The sequence below is a fragment of the Oncorhynchus keta genome, chromosome 32, assembly GCF_023373465.1.
Source record: "Oncorhynchus keta strain PuntledgeMale-10-30-2019 chromosome 32, Oket_V2, whole genome shotgun sequence".
In the NCBI taxonomy this organism is placed as follows: domain Eukaryota; kingdom Metazoa; phylum Chordata; class Actinopteri; order Salmoniformes; family Salmonidae; genus Oncorhynchus; species Oncorhynchus keta.
In genome coordinates, this window is record NC_068452.1 from 8,416,938 (window position 1) to 8,434,276 (window position 17,339).

The window sequence follows — 17,339 nt, forward strand, 5'->3', positions numbered from 1 at the left end:
AATCAACATGGCAGTCAATAGTCACCATGCAGTCAGGCAAGGCAGGGGCTTTGTTAGGCCTACATAACAAGCAATATAACCTACTTATTCTAAACAGTCAACACTTTCCATATATTTAAAACCCATTTTTAACACTACTTATTCTCATACCATTATCTTAATGTGGTGAAGCATACATAGACCCATAGTATTTAGGAACTTTATCCAAAGCCGGTTACTGCCATATGGAGCTAGTTAAGGTGGTTATTGTACTAATAACCATTTTCAATTTAGTAAGTGTTCCCCCTTTATGCATTTAAATTATGGCCACCAGTGCAAAAACATATATAAAACGCAGGAATTAGAATCTGACTTTATCTTTCAGTAGCAAAAGCTTTAGCTCATTAAATCAAAGCCTATATACAGTGTTAATCATATTCAGGAAACCAGATAAGAGTTATTTGGAAGGAAGAGATTAGGCTTGACATTGTTGACTCTTGGGTTCGCGTCAATTAAGATTACTCTGTGGCCCTCCAACATTTGTCCGTCTTTAGAAGAGATATCTAAAGCCGGGAGAACTAATAGCTTTTCAAAATGTCCGCCTAGTCAGCGAGGACAGCTAGTCGCGGGCAACCTTTCTCAACTTCATTTCGGTGTGAAAGTATTAGTAAACCTAATTTACCATGCATGTTTTAGGGAGACTACTAAACTTAACCTAAAGGAGTATGCAAGCTAGAATAACATTTAACACACACGTAGGTTATTGCGTAATCTTCCTTAAAAAAAAAAAAAGGCCTCTGCCAAAATTCATGTGAAAACCTCACATGGATCGAAGAGGGTGAGTAAGAGGCCTGTTGGGCAGATTATGACTAGCAACGCTTGCCTGGAACCGGTTTACACACCATGGAACAGGGGTTGGAGGATCTATGGCAGACAAATTCAAATCTAGATCTCGAAGCTAGTTCCACTCCTGATTTTCATTTTTTTCCTCAAGGACTGATTTAGACCTGGGACACCAGGTGGTTGCAATTCATTCTCAGGTAGAACAGAAGACCAGCAGACCTCCAGGCTTAGATTAAAATACTCCTGGTCTAGGGGGGGGTAGTACCTGTTGGGGCTCCAGGGGATGGTGGGTGTAAGGCTGGCGTCTGGGAACAGGATGCCGTTGTCTTTGATGCGGTCCAGAGCATAGTGCATCTCACACAGGGGCAGGCGGTTCAACTGAAACTGCAGCTCCACCTGGGGCAGAGAGGAACACAGGAGTGGTCACTCATGGACAGTGTGGTCACTTATTTGGGTCACTCAAACCAAGTGTCTTGAGACTAAATAAAGATGCAGTTTAGAGAGGTTCAGCTGGAAACAATTAGCCTATCAACGCAATGCTAAGATGGTTGTTACAAATTCAAAGTGGCGGTCTCCCTCGCTCCTTTTTAATGGACCAGGGGCAACCATTTATAGGACCCTATAAAAATCTGTTTTATTTTTCCCTGTTTTTCACTCTCAAAAATCACACTGTTTTAATAGAAAATGGTTGAAGCCCACAACACATCAGGATACCATTTGAGGTCTGGGGAAAAATATTTTTGTTGTTGTTGGCGTAGTCACCCTTTAATTCCCATTGAAAAAGGCTGTTGTTTATATATATTTTTGTAGTGCAAACACATGTGATGGTAGAATTTGCAAAACAAATAACCACTGGATTAACGATGAAATAACCATGATATCATTCTGTCAAGTAAGCATAGGCTACTTTGTGGAGTTAACGTTTAATTGAGGTTCTTGGGAAAGCCTTTCAATTACAATCATGCTAATGGCTACATATATTCATTGCCTCTTCACAAAGTTGCAGGAAATGCGAATCACTGATGCATTCTGTTCACGTCTTATGTGCAACAACAAAAAACCTGTGCAAATTAACTAACTTAATACATTTAGTTGATTCCCTACTAAGTTCAATACGTTTTTGAATATTGTTGAATTCCATTTTAAATGGAAGGAATCACAGAATCCAGACGTGTTCTCCACATCGCGGATTGTATACAGGCAGTTACAATTTAATTCCATTGCGCACCTAGAAAGACGCTGGGATTGTTTTTGTAGCGCAGGTAGAATTAGCTAAACAAATACTCACTGGATGAATGCAGATAATGATGTCATTCTGCCAGGTAAGCATAGACTACTTTGTACTTAACATTTAATTAAACAGGTTTTTGGGGAAAGCCTTTCCGTTTACCAGATTTTTCATTCGCATCATAGCCATCAGCTAGCTGCGCGCACCGTATATATGAGTTAAATCATTTTGTAATATAGTAGAATAACGTTTACATTTCTAGATTCCATCCCTACATTTGTTCATTATCTGGGGGTCAGTCTGCTTGACACTGGCAATCGTGGCTCTTCGTTTAACTAGGGGGCACGTTCTCTCCCTGACAAACTTCTGTTTCATTTCATAATAGCACGGGTTTCCATCGGGTGGCTAGATAGCTAGCTTTAATTCCCCCGTTGCTACGGGCTCTGTCCTAATCACTTAGCTAGACATGAGCTGCTCCAAAACACGGACGGACAAATTATATTCCCTGCAACAGGCTTGTTTGGATAATTGCTCATGCCCGGGCCTCGCTTTCCCCCTCCAGCCCATCATTCACACCGGCGGGTAAGAACAGCCTTTAGACGCCACTGGGCAAAGTAATTGGGATCTCTCGCCGCGCTGGGAGAGTGCAATTTTCCCTGGAGCGCCAGCCTTACCGTGGACGGCGCTAACCTTTGTGAAGTGGCAATCGATACTGGGACCTTTCACCCCGAGAGTTTGCTTTCGCTAAAGCATCAGACGTTGGAGAGGTGACCCTTTCATTAAAGATTTCTCAGCTCTCAAATGGCAGAGGACACAGTGGAATGGGAGATTGAAAAGACTGAAAGAAGGATGGGGCGGTGGGCCTTTAAGGGGTTTAAATAGTTTCTATGCCACCGCTTCTGTCCGTGATGACATGGGACATAAACAAGCTTTGAGGCTGAAGCCATGTCAAGGGAGATGTCCTTGTGACTCAAAGGCATTAGACCTCACCCATGGTGTGATAATGTGTTGTATTGAACTACAGGGAACAAATCCAACATCCTCCATATTGGAACATGGCTAAAATGTCACCTACTCCATAGTGGACAGGTTCTGTTCATCCAATAACCTACCCACAAAAATACATTTAAAAAACACCTAATGTGGCAGTTGTCACGTTTCAAATCTCAATTGAAAAATAAATTATCTATTCTAACCAATCGACTCTTCCGTAGCAGCTTGTTGCTCGGCCAATCACACAGTGTTATACAACGATATATTTGGTCCGTACCTGCAGTTCCCTGTCAGGTATCAACCCCAGCTCCTCGCAGCAGTCCTTGCATATCCGCAGGAAGATGTAGTCCTTGGTCTTCTCTTCGATGCAGGCCTCGTAGACCCGCTCCTTGACACCAGGGGGCTGGCTACACCACTCCTGGCGGGCCAGGGGCAACAGCAAGACAGAGTTCACCTTGGTCATGACAAGGCGGCCCGCCAGCGTGTCCTCCGACAGCGTCTCAGTCAGCTTGAAGCGAGCGAAGAGCTGCCCGTTCTGGGCGTACTTGGCGCCACCGGAGATGCCCGTCAGCATGAAGCTGGTGACCAGCTGGAGGTTGACTTTGATATTGAACCTGGTGGGAGAGGACATTTTGTCATCAGCCAGAAATGAGTTAAGGGAGCATTAGCGTTGTTCGAAAATGATGTGACAGAGGAGAGGCGGGAGTTGTGGAGAGTAGGCCTGAGCGAAGTTAGCCAGAAATGGACATTAGTATTAGGCCTAATTTAAGTGGAAAAAGACATTAGCATTGTTAGCCAGTGCTGAGGCGACTTTGATGTTGAACTTGGGAGGAGAGAGGGTAGGACAGTGGCAAAGATAGCAAACAATGAAATGAGACTGGACTGGAGTCATTGCTAAATATGCACCATGTTTAACTGGAATAAGGTTGAATCAGTGTAACCTCTTTACTTCCTGAAATTTGACCTTTTCACATCCTGTTCATTTATATGCAAACAGTGATTGTTGTGATCCACAGTGGTTTACATAGCAAATGTTTTGCCCGGAGGCGTTCACATAGACAGCTGTTAGTGGTAAAAAATATGTTTGTGTTGGGCAAAAGAATCTGGGTTTGTTTGGCATGAAAATCTACCAATTGCTATTTCAGCAGTGTGGCAAAACTGACTTGGACCATGTGTTTGTCAGCTTTGGGAGTCCCTTAGGTAAGCTAGGGACCTTAACAATTAGACAGCATTGCAGATTGACCGTTGAACGATCATTTGTTTGGAAAGGAAAAAAAAGATACGAGTTGTGCCAAGTAGTCAAGTGTGGTTCATGGACAGCGAAAATACCTCTGAGATCAATCTCTCTTTATCAAGACAGCAATACTGTGAAGGGTATTTGACAGGGACATTAGACTATACTATAGTAGTATTAATACAATATAAATTGTTGTATTATATATTCTAATATTGTGTATTATATAAACTATGCATGCAAAACCAGACATTCACAGGTCCTTGAACGCCACATGAAGACATACTTCCCCGACATAGATTATGTCCTGGACATAAAATAACTTTCAAATGGAGAATCTCCATAGAAAAAGCTTCTTGTCCAGGTCTCAGCTTAATCTGTTTCCCGGGAAACCGGCCCTCAATGGTAAATTGGATGATTGAGAGGAATCCATTCCACAGCCCCAGGCAAATGACAATAACAGTGATGAGGGGGAACAGTGAAGGAGTGGGGGAAACCCTGGTTCCTTCCACTGAGTTGACTGAGCGAAGGCTTGGGGGGCCTTTGATTAGGTCTTAATCAGGGTTGGATTGCTGTGTTAACCTGTTCTCCTTCTCACCTTCCACTGAGGACAGCAGCAGGTGTCGAATTACAGGGGGTTTGGGGAGGCGCCTTGGTTCATACACAAGAAATTACTTCTATTCTAAAACAAAAATGTCCTGGTCTGGGGAAATCTCTGGGGATGCAGAGGAGATATGCATAATCAAAAGGGCTTTAGCTGTGTGCCTGGCCACATGTGTAGTGTACACACACCCCTTTACTGTGGAAGATAGACTCTGACACCTTGTGGTGAGCCAGTCTAACAGACCCCTGCTCAATCCAGACTGTCGCTCAGTACTGTCTACACACTACATAAAACATTACACTAAAATGTATATTCGCAGGTATCAAGAGGTGTGACTAAAACTAAATCAAAAGGAGCACTAAAGGACCATACTCAAAATCAGCATACTCAAAATCAGCATACTCAAAATCAGCATACTCAAAATCAGCATACTCAAAATCAGCATACTCAAAATCAGTACACACTTTTTACAATTAGAAGACAATTATCACTAGCAATGGAAGTGCTATTTAAAAAGTGTATTTTTAGCAATACAACCCATTGTCAATGGTTGAAGGTTTTCAGAATAGGATTGATTGGAAACAGACTACAACAACAAAGAGGATCTCACTTGCTGACTTCTTTGTACTGGGCGATCTCCTCGATGTAGAGCAGGTCGTGCAGGCGGGCCTGGTAGTTGTCCCGGGTCAGGGTCTTGTCCAGGACCGACTGGGTGAAGAGCTGGTCGGCCGACAGAGGGATCTGGTAGCGAGCCAGCAGGCTGCGGTCCAGGTCAACCGTCTCGTTGGGGCTGAACTCCACGATTGTCTTGCAGGACGGGTCCCAGCGCTTGGCCGTCATCAGGAGCTGCTGCCTGGCTTGCATTAGGTGCTCCAGGTCTGTAGAGGGAGATGTGAGGGTTTGTGAAAACCACACCTTCCATCATTAATATTGACACTTGAGCATGAGGGTAATTGGAGACGGCAGATAGCCTAGTGATTAGAGAGTTGGGCCAGTAACCAAAAGGTTGCTGGATCGAATCCCCAAGCTGACAAGGTAAAAATCTGTCGTTCTGCCCCTGAACAAGGGCAGTTAACCCACTGTTCCTAGGCCGTCATTGTAAATAAGAATTTGTTCTTAACTGACTTGCCTAGATAAATAAAAAGGTTCAAAAAAATTAAACATTGGCCTGCACTTGTGTTTTTGATGACTCAGCTGGTAAGACCAGGGTTGTGCGTTGGATTCCCGCATGGGCCATATATACATTTTACTGTAAGTCAAAGGGGATTTTGGGTGAGATGAGACAGAATCTGCAGGTTCTTATTCATAGAGACCTATATTATTATTCCAATCCTATAGAATTATTAAATTATTCCAATCCTATAGAATTATCAAATCGCTTTCATGCATGTCTGTAAACATAATAATGGCCAACAGTGTTATGAATTTTCTGACGTTTGATTCCACAAGTATTACGTTATTTCAAATCCTCTTCCAGCTTAGGAAGAGGAGCTTAGGAAAATTCTGCCCACACAGATTCCACCTGGCCCAAATATTGGCCTGCTACTAAAGCTGAGGACTGGCCAGAACACATATATATTTTACATAACCAAAGGATAAAAAGAACAATGAACATTGCATTTGCACATCTGAAATATTGAGTAAAAGAAGTCGAAAGTCTGTAGCGTCACACCCAAGAAGACTTGAGGCTGTAATCGCTGCCAAAGGTGCTTCAACAAAGTACTGAGTAAAGGGTCTGAATACTTATTTCTAAAAACCTGTTTTTGCTTTGTCATTAAAGGGTATTGTGTGTAGACTGATAAGAAAAAAAGTTAAATCAATTTTAGAGTAAAGCTGTAACGTAACAAAATGTGGAAAAAGTTAAAGGGTCTGAATACTTTCCGAATGAACGGTATATGGCTGCCGTATTACTCATGTTGGTGCTACACGTTGTGGTGGATAGGGTTCAGTTGCCTCCTATTACATTGCTAAGCACTTTGAGGCCTTGTAAGGAATGTCACACGTGCAACCCATTATCAATATAACCTAACTTCTATTTTCCTAATCATTTTAGTTTTACTGTTGTGTTAGAAACTTGGACTAATGAGGGAGGGTGGGAGGTTTTTGTTTAACTGAAAATGTCAAAATCTCTCACAAAGAAAACACAAACAAACCTTCTATGGAGGCGGCGTCCACCATGATGCGCTGCATCAGCACGGGCTCCGAGCCAAAGTCGAAGACTATGGTCTGGCGGAAGGTGCCGAAGATCTCGGTGCTGAAGCCCACCACCACCGTGTAGACGCAGTGGTCCATGCCGTTGTCGGCCGCCAGCGCCTCCTCGCCCGCCGTCCACTCCTGGCAGCCCTCGGCCGCCGCCTGCAGCCGCTGGGCGCCGGCATCGCCAACCGACACAGCCGTGATGGAAAAGTGGGGTCGGTGGGCAAAAGTGGGGGGAGGGGCAGAAAGTGTGAAAGTGGGTAATCAGGTGGGCATGAGGAAGTACAGTTCCCGCCTCAGCCCAGTCAAAACTGTTCGGCGGCTCCCCAATGGTGGAACACACTCCCTCACAGCTCAATCACTCACAGGCTGAGGGGAGGGGCAGAAAGTGTGAAAGTGGGTAATCAGAGATAAATAAAGGGCTACTTTGCGTCACATGTGAGTGGTCTTTGGAAGCATTGTCAGTCAGTTACTGTCTTAAGAGTATATCAATTGGTATATGAAAAAGTTGGCCTTTGAGAGTGAATGTTCAGATGCATAAGTACATGGTCTCCTGCTGTGGTGCTGGGAATGGTGGGGGGGATCAATACAACTTCTGTCAATGATACACATTTCTCCCACACACGACCTCTGCACAATTATTTTATGTGTTATGATAATGTCTTGATAAAGGTCGACATGACCAACCTGCTGGCAAAAATCAACATGCAGAGCTTTCCTCTGCGTAGGAGCAGTCTTTATCAAAGTTGCTTATAATGATATGGCCGTGTACGACCTACAGATAACAACCAGATGTTGATTTCAAATCAAAATCTACTTGTTTGGTGCTTTTGGAAATATATTTATTTGAAACCATTGGTTGCATCTCAAACAGCAATCTATTCCCTATATACTGATTGTGACCAAAAACCCTATGGGTCGTAGTGAATTATATAGAGAATAGGGTGCCATGTATAAGGAATATGGGTGGTATTTGGTGTGCTGACATTGAGTGAGACAGAGCCCCTGTTACCTTGCAGAACAGGGAGAAGGTCCAGGAGTGAGCTGATTTCTTGGTGGTGACAGTTACGGAGAGGTTGGAGCTGTGTTCCACGTTGACGCCGTCCAAATAGTCACTCAGCTACGGCAGGAACAGAACACAGGTTAAGGAGAGTTGAACAAAATAAAAGCCTGGCTAAAACGAGGACATAACCTCTTAATAGAATGTACATTTTTAAAAAGGGCAGTTTATTTGAGATAAATAGACAAAACGAAAGAGTCAACGAGTCTAAAAATCAATATATGCTGAGAGTACAGCAGCACGGCATCTACACCTGTATCAGCCTCACGGGCTCTGTCCCAATACAAGCATCTTTGCTTCGTCCCCTCCTTGAAGTACTAACCCCTGATCTGACCACCTCTCAATTTGGGTTAGACCAGTGATTACTCCGAGGAAGGGTGCTCGTGTTAACGCATTTGAAGACCCAAGCAAACAGCTTCTCGGCCTATCCTCCACTCGTTAAAAAAAATCAGTGATTACTTCCAGTAAGGGAGGGTGTATTTTAACACTAGTCTATTAAGGCCATAGGCCAAGCGACTAGACTAGGGGTTGACTCACCACTTTCTCAGGGGAGAGAGAGTTCATCCACTTCTCGATGAGCGCCTCCATGTAGTTCTCGGTGAAGTGCTTGCTCTCCTGCTGCTGCTTGAGGCGGATGAGGCGCGAGGCGTAGCGCTTCTGCCACTCCATCAGCTCCTCCCGGGAGTGGGCCGACGTGCACTGGGCACCGTAGCGACACAGGCCCTGCTCCAGGAACCTGGAGGAGCACGGCGAGGACAACAGGACATTCAACCGGGTGGCGTCAACTTGTTACGTGGTTCTCATTTCCAGTAGTGTCCGGGAATCCAACCCTCAAGGACCAAAAGCCAAAAGGGCCTCACCCTCTGAACCAACACTGAAAAACTTGTCGGTTACTCAGCTAGGTAACAAGAGCTAATACAATGTTTATTGCTTGTAAAGCAAGCCCATGTTTGCAGCAGGTGGACATAATGAAGGTGCAATAACAATGGCTTTAATTGTAGGCCACTCACTGTACACATGTGACAAAGTGATTGCATACAACATGCCAATTACTTGTTAAACTAGTCTTGTAATATGTTATATGAACTATGGTCTTACGCCACCGGTATAACAGTCAGCAACGCATGATAGCATTACCTTTTACACAGCGTGTACTCCTCACTGCTGGTAACTCCTCTAGGCGGGGGGCGAAACTGCCATCCATCCCGTACTTTTGACCACAAAGACATAACTGCATCAACAGAACATCCCACTCACACAGTAAATAAGCGCCTACATATGGACTTTGGAGTCAAGCTTTTGAGACTTGAGTCAAAGTGAAAATGAAATCCAATTCTAAAGGCTTGGTCTTTCGATATCCTGCGACCAGGCGTTAAATAAGAGCTTTCCTTTTCGAAGCAAATCTGAGCATTGAGCCTGACTGTGTTGAGCACAAGCTGTGAAATCCAATTGACATATATAAAACGCATCCAAATATATATATATATTTAATATATACCCCCCCGCGTGAGGACGACTTGCTCACCTTCCTCGTTGTCGTCTGTGTATTCTGTAGCCATTTCACTACGAATGGCCTGTGAGAAAGAGACAGTATTGTATTCATAAGACAATAACATTTCATGTCCACTCAAACAATCAGTTGACCTCGAGTACTGCAACAGGTGAGAAATCTGCAGTGTCATTCACTTTGAAATATAATCAATGCTCAGAAACACAAGTCAAGACCACCTCACAAACACTTACTTCAATTTCTGAGAGAAGCATTTTTAATCTAGTTAAGTCCTTTGTGACGATGCCATTCTGAAGAAGAAGAGAAGGTACAGGAAGTACATTACAACACATACAATATCAGCAAGCATATCCAAAAGGATTTTAGACTATATCAATTAAAGAGACTTGGCACAGTCACTAGTCAATACAAAATATTAGTCGATACATAAATTCTCTGAATAACACGTGTTAATCAGTAAAACCAAATCTGTTCACAGGCTGGTCAAAATGGTTATGTGGATGCCGCTTATGATTCTTATACTTAATGCAGCAGCATGTTTGTTGCTCCCTGGTTCTAGTCAACTTGAGAACAAATAACGGACTTCATATCTATGCTTTTTGGTTGTCAGATAAGACACCAGAGTGTTCAGGCTTCGCGTTTCACTGTTGAAAGTTATCTGCTGTTGGGAGTTTTAAGGGACAGTGTGAGAATCAAGCTTGTTTCCTGACACCGGAACAGGGCATCACACACTTAAAAATAAATCACAACATTGAAACGGTCACTTGGGCACTGCCTGTTAATCTAAAAAGGTATTAATATTTTAGGAATGACTTTTTTCCCAAGTCAATTGAGATATGCAACACTAGTATTTTGCTATTTTCTGACATTTACCCCCATGTAAAGACACTGGAGAATAACACAGCTACAAACCCTTAAAAGCATATCGATTCAACAGTCAACATGAACACTTCCTCTGTGCTGAGAGAACCTGCTTCATAAAAAAACCCAGAGGACATTTCCTGGAAAAGTCCAAAGGAACCAAATGTTCCAGCTGCTCTCAGAGCTAAATGGCTGTGTTTGTCTCCATAGATCAGTTATAGGAGGAGGTGGTGGAGGGAAAAGGAGCAAAATGGAAGAGAAGGAAAAGGGAGGTGAAGGGAGAAAAGGGGTGAAAAGGAGGAAAAGGCAGAAGGAGAAAGGGGGGGAGGTGGAAAGGGGAGGGTGGAAAAGGAGGAGAAAAAGGTGTGGGGGAAAATAACAGAGGGAAAAAGAGGTGGTGGTGAACTAGGGGGATGAAAAAGATGGTGTAGGTGTTGAAGAGGCAGGGTTAACAGTGAAGTAAGGCCGGGTGCAAGTGTTACCAGAGGCTCCCCAAACAGGGACTTGGAGAGGAGGCCAGCCACTTCGTGCAGGCTGCCGTCCAGCAGCATGCAGCGCAGGCTGGCCTGAAACGACCCGTCTCCCTTGGCCAGCTCCTCGGCCAGAACTACAACACACACACACACACACACACACACACACACACACACACACACACAGGACGACAGGGAACGTTACTGTGCATGATCGCACCGCACTACATTGCATGGAACGTGTGCTCACTCCCATCACATCGAACTGCATTCTCTCCACCCAAGTCACATGACATGGGCATAGCTGCAGGCATGGTGTGGTAAAGTCCTGCGACACAGGGCTATGACCACCAATGTTATTCTAACTGCTTGTCTTGACATGGGCAAAGCTAGCTACTGAAGCAGGCATGGCGCGCAGAAGTCCCGCTCCACGCGGCTACGACAGCTGATGTTATGCAAACCACTTGTCTTGTAAGTTTTCACTAACTTGAGCATGAACCTTAGCGCTGACATTTACCCAAAATGTTGACCTGTTTCTAACCCTAACATTTGTTTAGCATATCATCATGTCTAGAATGATTTTAATAGCAATGAAACTATCTGAGATGACTAACTGCCAATAAAAACTTAAGGTCTGTTGAGTAGGACTGTGTTACACTTAGAGTTGGATAGAGGGGCGTCTTTGCCACAATAGCTCTGGGTAAATGCCAATTAGGGCTACATCCATTTGAACTAGTCTTTTTTTTATTTTTTATATATATACACACACACACACATATCGGGCTATTATTTGACGATATCGTATTGGTTTAACAATATTTCAATACAAAGGTGAGTATGTAGGCTGCACCAAAACTCCAGTATTTTTCCTTCATAGCTTGTTTTCCATCCTTTTTTTTTTTTAAATAGAGAGAATTTGTTTTCAGCACTTTTATTTCCCTAACGGATCAAAACTCATTTTCTCATGCTCTCTCGTCTCTCTGCAGCTGACATAGGCTTAGCAATATGGTTGGAACATCGAACCGCAATAAAAATCATTGTATTCAAATCGCAATACATAGAGAATCAAAATACATATCGGCACCTAAGTATTGTGATATCATCTTATCGTGAGGTCCCTAGCAATTCCCAGCCCTAATTTCTAAGCAGTCAATGTCATCTTCTACGAGTTTTAAAATGGTGATAGCACTCCATGGTACTGCCCATGCAAAAACAGGCTTTATGGCAAGTGCATCCTCTAGCCAAGTCTATAGTTGGTATATGACTGTAACCTGGGAATGGGACTTCAATACAATGAGTTATGACTTCTCTATGATAAGTACTCCACCAACTCACCATGTTTGCAGTCTTCATCTGCTTGATCATAGTTTTTCTGGTGGTAGACAGAAAACAAGTAAACAGAAAGTCAAAGCAGCAGAACGACTGTCCTCGTAAAGGTGGGTTTTATATGACAGAGGTCCTGACTGAGTCTTAGATAAGAGCCCAGAACGGATATTTGCTACTCAGAGCGGAGTCACTCGCAATATAATTATAGTACTTAAGCAGTGTCTATAATCGTGAGGCTTAAGTAGTGGGGTATAATTTTAGTGCTAGAAGGTGATAACAGTGCAGTTAGAGGCAGAGAAATGAAAGGAGGTGGGACCTTGGTCGTTTGATCTGGTTCTCAGAAAACAAATCCAAGTCAAGATGGGCTTATGACACTTTACTTGAACACACTTAAATTCAAACCCATATGTGGGCCACACTGAGGGAGTGGGTCGAAAGGTGTGCATCCCGGATCAGTCTGACGCCTCACCAGCTGTAGCAGGGCGGCTATCCTGTAGAGCAGGGCGCGGCTGCGGAGGGGGGTAACCGTGTCGTTGGGGGGGTTGGATGTGGGGGTTCCAGGGATGGGAGGGGCCGGGGGCCGAGGGCCAGCAGCGCATCTGTGCAGTGGCTCACCGCCACCTCGTACTCCCGCCTGGCTAACGATCCGCTGGCTTCTTCACATGACTTCTCCGCTCTCCTGTCCGCCATGACTCAGGGACAGAATGTCTGGAGACAAAAAGAGAAAAAGGGCGTTTAAGTTGCACCTAGACACCGATCGTGGGTCAGTTTTAGCATTTTCCCCACTAATTGTAAAGGTAAGGATTGGGGGAGAGGAAGTTGTATCTAGATCTGTACCTAGTGGAAACTTCACCCCGGAGTGAGAGACAGGGGGGGGCAATGCTATTTCTGTGATGGGGTACTTGGGGTTGTGGGCTGGTAGGTCTATTTTTAGACACTTGCTTTAACGAGTTGAAATATCTTGGAATCCAGCTGTGTTGGTTCATAGACCTATATTCTCCTCAGAGCTAAAAATAAGTAGTCACGTGTGGCACGACAAACCTAAGTTAGTCCTACTGGTTCCTAAGCCGGGTGTACACTAGGCTTGGGCGGTATACCTTACTTGGAAATAGCCATGGGATGTTTTTTTCAATACTGTTTAAACCATTTCTTAGGATTTTTTTTATTTTATACATTTGAATATTTGCAGCTACTTTTTAAGTAAATACCTGCAGTCAACTTGTGCAATTACGTTAGGAGATAAAGATCGCATTCTTCATTTCACCCGTCACAATTCTTCATTATGAAGCTTACCGGTAGTCCCCAGTCACATGGTGTTTGTTTACAAGCACACAACAACGAGACCAGAGCCTTGTAAATTAAGCTGTAGGGCAGCAATGCGCTCGTTGGCGATCTCTATGGGATTTTACATGTACTTGTTTGAATTGCTAACCTTCGGATTACAGAGGCTCAGTTGGGTTTGAACATTTGTGTTCAGTGCGAATATTACAGAGTATCCTGGGATGGCTCAAGGTCGGTATGACAATCTTACGCTGTCCAAGAAAGTTTGAGATCAGAGACAAAATCCCCTACTTGGGGTGTGTGGTCGTCACTGACGCCCGTTTAATGAGCAGGTCAGAGATGCAATTTGAGGACTACTGTCTTTGAGCAGTCCCATACGTCCCTATATTCTCAAACATGTTTGACAAAATCTGCAATGCTCTTGGAATGTGAGATGTGCAACGCCAAATGTTAAGAACGGTGAATAGTAATAGCCAATGAGAACTCGCCAGAGAAGAAGCCGGTGAGATGACGTTGTTTTGCATCAAGAATGTGTAGACTCTCAAGCAGGAGAGATGACTACTAGAATGCATTTGTACTTGCCTTTAACCAAAGCTTCAAATCGTTACAGTTCTGAAGTTCACAATAAATAATATTCAATTCAAAAATGTTGGCTACATAAGATTTCAACTGTATGGCAAGGGCGAATGTCTGACTGAAAACGTCTGAGGCTGCTTTGCGCCACAGTTCATTCGAGCTAAGTTCACAATCTAAATCACATCACATTGTTTTCCGCAAAACAGAGTGGTATCGAGAATCCTCACGATCAACTGAAGAATCTTGTACAGTGTGGCTCGTCTGTGCTGTGCCACATTGTTTAGTGTGCGCACCATTACGTTGGCAAGACAAAAAAAAGCTGCAGGAAAGACGGTTGTTTAACGAGAGGCTCAACGATGTCAGGATTTGGAAAGTGTCGGGTCTAGGGTACACCCGGCATTGCATAGGTGGTGTGCAATACTTACAATGCCACAGCATTCTAGGCTATGTATTCATCATTTCATAGTGACAACAATTTTGTAAGTGATTAAAAGTTTAGGCTTTTCAAATATAGTAGTCAAATATTTTAACTGTTCCACAGCTAGCACACCGGATTCCACTTGTCAACTAATCATCAAGCCTTAGAATAGGTAAATCAGGGGAGCTGGTTCAAGCATACAACAAAATGGTGACTTGTCTGGGGGTCCATGAGGAGAGGTTTGAAAACCAGTGTACTAGCCTAAAAAGCAACTGATATTTTTATTTTACTAGGCAAGTCAGTGAAGAACAAATTCTTATTCACAATGACGGCCTCCCTAACGATGCTGGGCCAATTGCGCGCCGCCCTATTGGACTCCCAATCACCGCCGGTTGTGATACAGCCAGGAATATGGTCTGAGAAAAAGCTCTATGTGGGCTTCCTTGAAACAAGAACCACATCCTTTTTTGATGTCATAACAAATGTGCTGAGAGGCCGAGCAGTATTTCCTCTGTGGTAGTAGGTCTATATACAGGCGTAGTTGTTTACCAAGGCATTTCAATACATTTGACTCAAAAATAAAAGCTCAAGTCAAATGACAAGCTTGTTTTAGGCAGGATTTTTCATAGTAACATATAGGCGCCAAAAAGGCCCCATGGCCAATGCCACTCGAGTTATCCATTGGCGGCGTTGAACCACAATTGAATGGCTAGCAAAGGTAGGACCCATCAACAGCACTTAAATCAATAGAACAAAATGTGTGCAGCTGCGGCATTGGGTACTAATGTATGCTGTCTACAGGTGACACAAGTATTTCTGCACCTAATAAGCCTAAGCTATATGCACACAGGCAACAGGGGCATTGAGTGGACTACACTTGCCGTGCAAAAATGTACCCAAAATCAATTAGAAATAGCCTGTCCACCGGTGACACTTGAGTATTTCTGAACCTAATAGGCCTATAGGCACAACTACAGGCAATAGGGGCAGTCGAGTTTACTACTGGACACTTGCGGCTGTTAACACTTGTGGTGGCATCTGTCCTCTGCAGAGAGGGTGATGTCCTCTAGCGTTAATCACAGCACAGAGCTGAGCCTGGCCATGGCATCCAGGGATTCAAGGGATACAGTGTCTCGAATATAAAAGCACGCTACCGTCCCACAACAGAGTGCAATGACAAATAGCTGGGAGGGGAGAAGGGGGGTGACTCGCTGATGGGCAACAATCTGTTTTCATGAACTTCACTAAATTTTACCTTTAACTAGGCAAGTCAGTTACGTACAAATTCTTATTTACAATGATGGCCTACCCCGGCCAAACCCGGGGCAATTGTACACCGCCCTACGGACTCCCAATCGCGCATGGATGTAACACAGCCTGGATTCTAACCAGTGACTGTAGTAACAGCCAGACATTGGGAGGTACATGGAGGCCTAAATGTAAAAACTGACATGCAGTGTCTGTGGTGAGGGGTCATCCCTGTTTCAGATAGCCTCTGCTTTGACTAAAAACAGAAAAGGCCTCCGGCCCCAAGGAGCAACTTATAACAAACGCTCTATTTCTCCTTATCGGGGTTTGATAGGGCTCTTTCATAGTGAAGAAACACACTACACCACAGCAGTTATATCTAAGGACAGTAGCCTAATACAACACCACCTCTACTTTAGCAGAGGTGGGGCTAGTCTTTGTTTATGACCATCATTGACTGAGCCAGCTCTCGGTGTAGGGTGTCCAATCAAAAACACATATTTTGACCAATCGGTAAAATAATATGTTCATTGTGTTTTTTATAGCCCAAACCTCCTGTCTCTATCATAATCCGTTCAAATGTTAATGGAGTTTTAACCCTTGTATCCTAGGGTGACTAAATCAATGGAGGCCAGAAGAAAAGTGGTAAAAACAAAATTGCATTGTGTCAGCTAGGCTGGATGCTGTGCGAGAATTAAGGCAAACTGACAGGCTCACTGTTGAACTCGTCATCTTTCTTCTCAAATCTGGAGGAAATGAAACGAGGCAAGATAGATATCGAATTTGAGACATGATATGTAGCATTTTACAACTTTTTGGATAGAATGTTATTGATACGTTGGAGAAAGATCAACTGAACCATTCTGAACTTGAAGAATCAGATGTGTCTTGGTATAAAATAAGGAAGCACATTTTCACCCACTTTGGGCAAAGTAGGTGGACATCCCACTCAGTGTCTACTGTAGTTTTCACAAAGTGAATCACACATATTTAAATTCCCTCACAATGACCAAGATGAGTGTATAAGCTAGGTTACTTAGGCTATATTTTAGTCATGCCATAAGTCCGAACCTAAACCAACACCACCCCCCAGAATTTGTGTGTAACATTATCTTGTAAGGAATACCTCAGATAAGGCCAAGGTTCAGAGGCAGGTTTCCAGAGTATTCAAAGCATTTTAGGAAATGCTACAACTACTGTTGTGGAAATATCACTCACAGCACGTTGGAATGCAAATACATATTTGATGACCCAAATATAGGCCAACACTTTTTGTTTGGCATCTTTAAGTCTATTAGCTTGAACTTTTGTACTATTATGGATTGGTCAATAGACAAGAAATTGAGACAACCAAAGACATGACATGAACATGCTATTGCAGTTTGTAAGAGCAAAATGACAACCATGTGGCTTGCAAGTAATGGCCAGAAGAGTCATTAATTATATTTCACAGTCAAATGAAACGCATCACTTCAAATAAACAAAGATGAATCAAGGGGCGACATTTTT

General features: G+C 43.5%; 1 protein-coding gene across 1 annotated transcript in view; it reads right to left on the bottom strand.

The window, feature by feature from the left end:
- LOC118364982 (probable helicase with zinc finger domain) overlaps positions 1–17,339 on the bottom strand; it is a 58,915-nt gene that overhangs the window by 40,572 nt on the left and 1,004 nt on the right. Inside the window, 14 exon segments of the mRNA XM_052490161.1 lie at positions 1,088–1,218; positions 3,321–3,657; positions 5,492–5,759; positions 7,035–7,305; positions 7,444–7,446; positions 8,090–8,197; positions 8,675–8,873; positions 9,275–9,347; positions 9,663–9,711; positions 9,881–9,937; positions 10,991–11,115; positions 12,317–12,353; positions 12,777–12,875; positions 12,878–13,015. Of these exon segments, the coding sequence (XP_052346121.1) occupies positions 1,088–1,218; positions 3,321–3,657; positions 5,492–5,759; positions 7,035–7,305; positions 7,444–7,446; positions 8,090–8,197; positions 8,675–8,873; positions 9,275–9,347; positions 9,663–9,711; positions 9,881–9,937; positions 10,991–11,115; positions 12,317–12,353; positions 12,777–12,875; positions 12,878–12,997 (1,877 nt within the window). The 5' untranslated portion in view covers positions 12,998–13,015.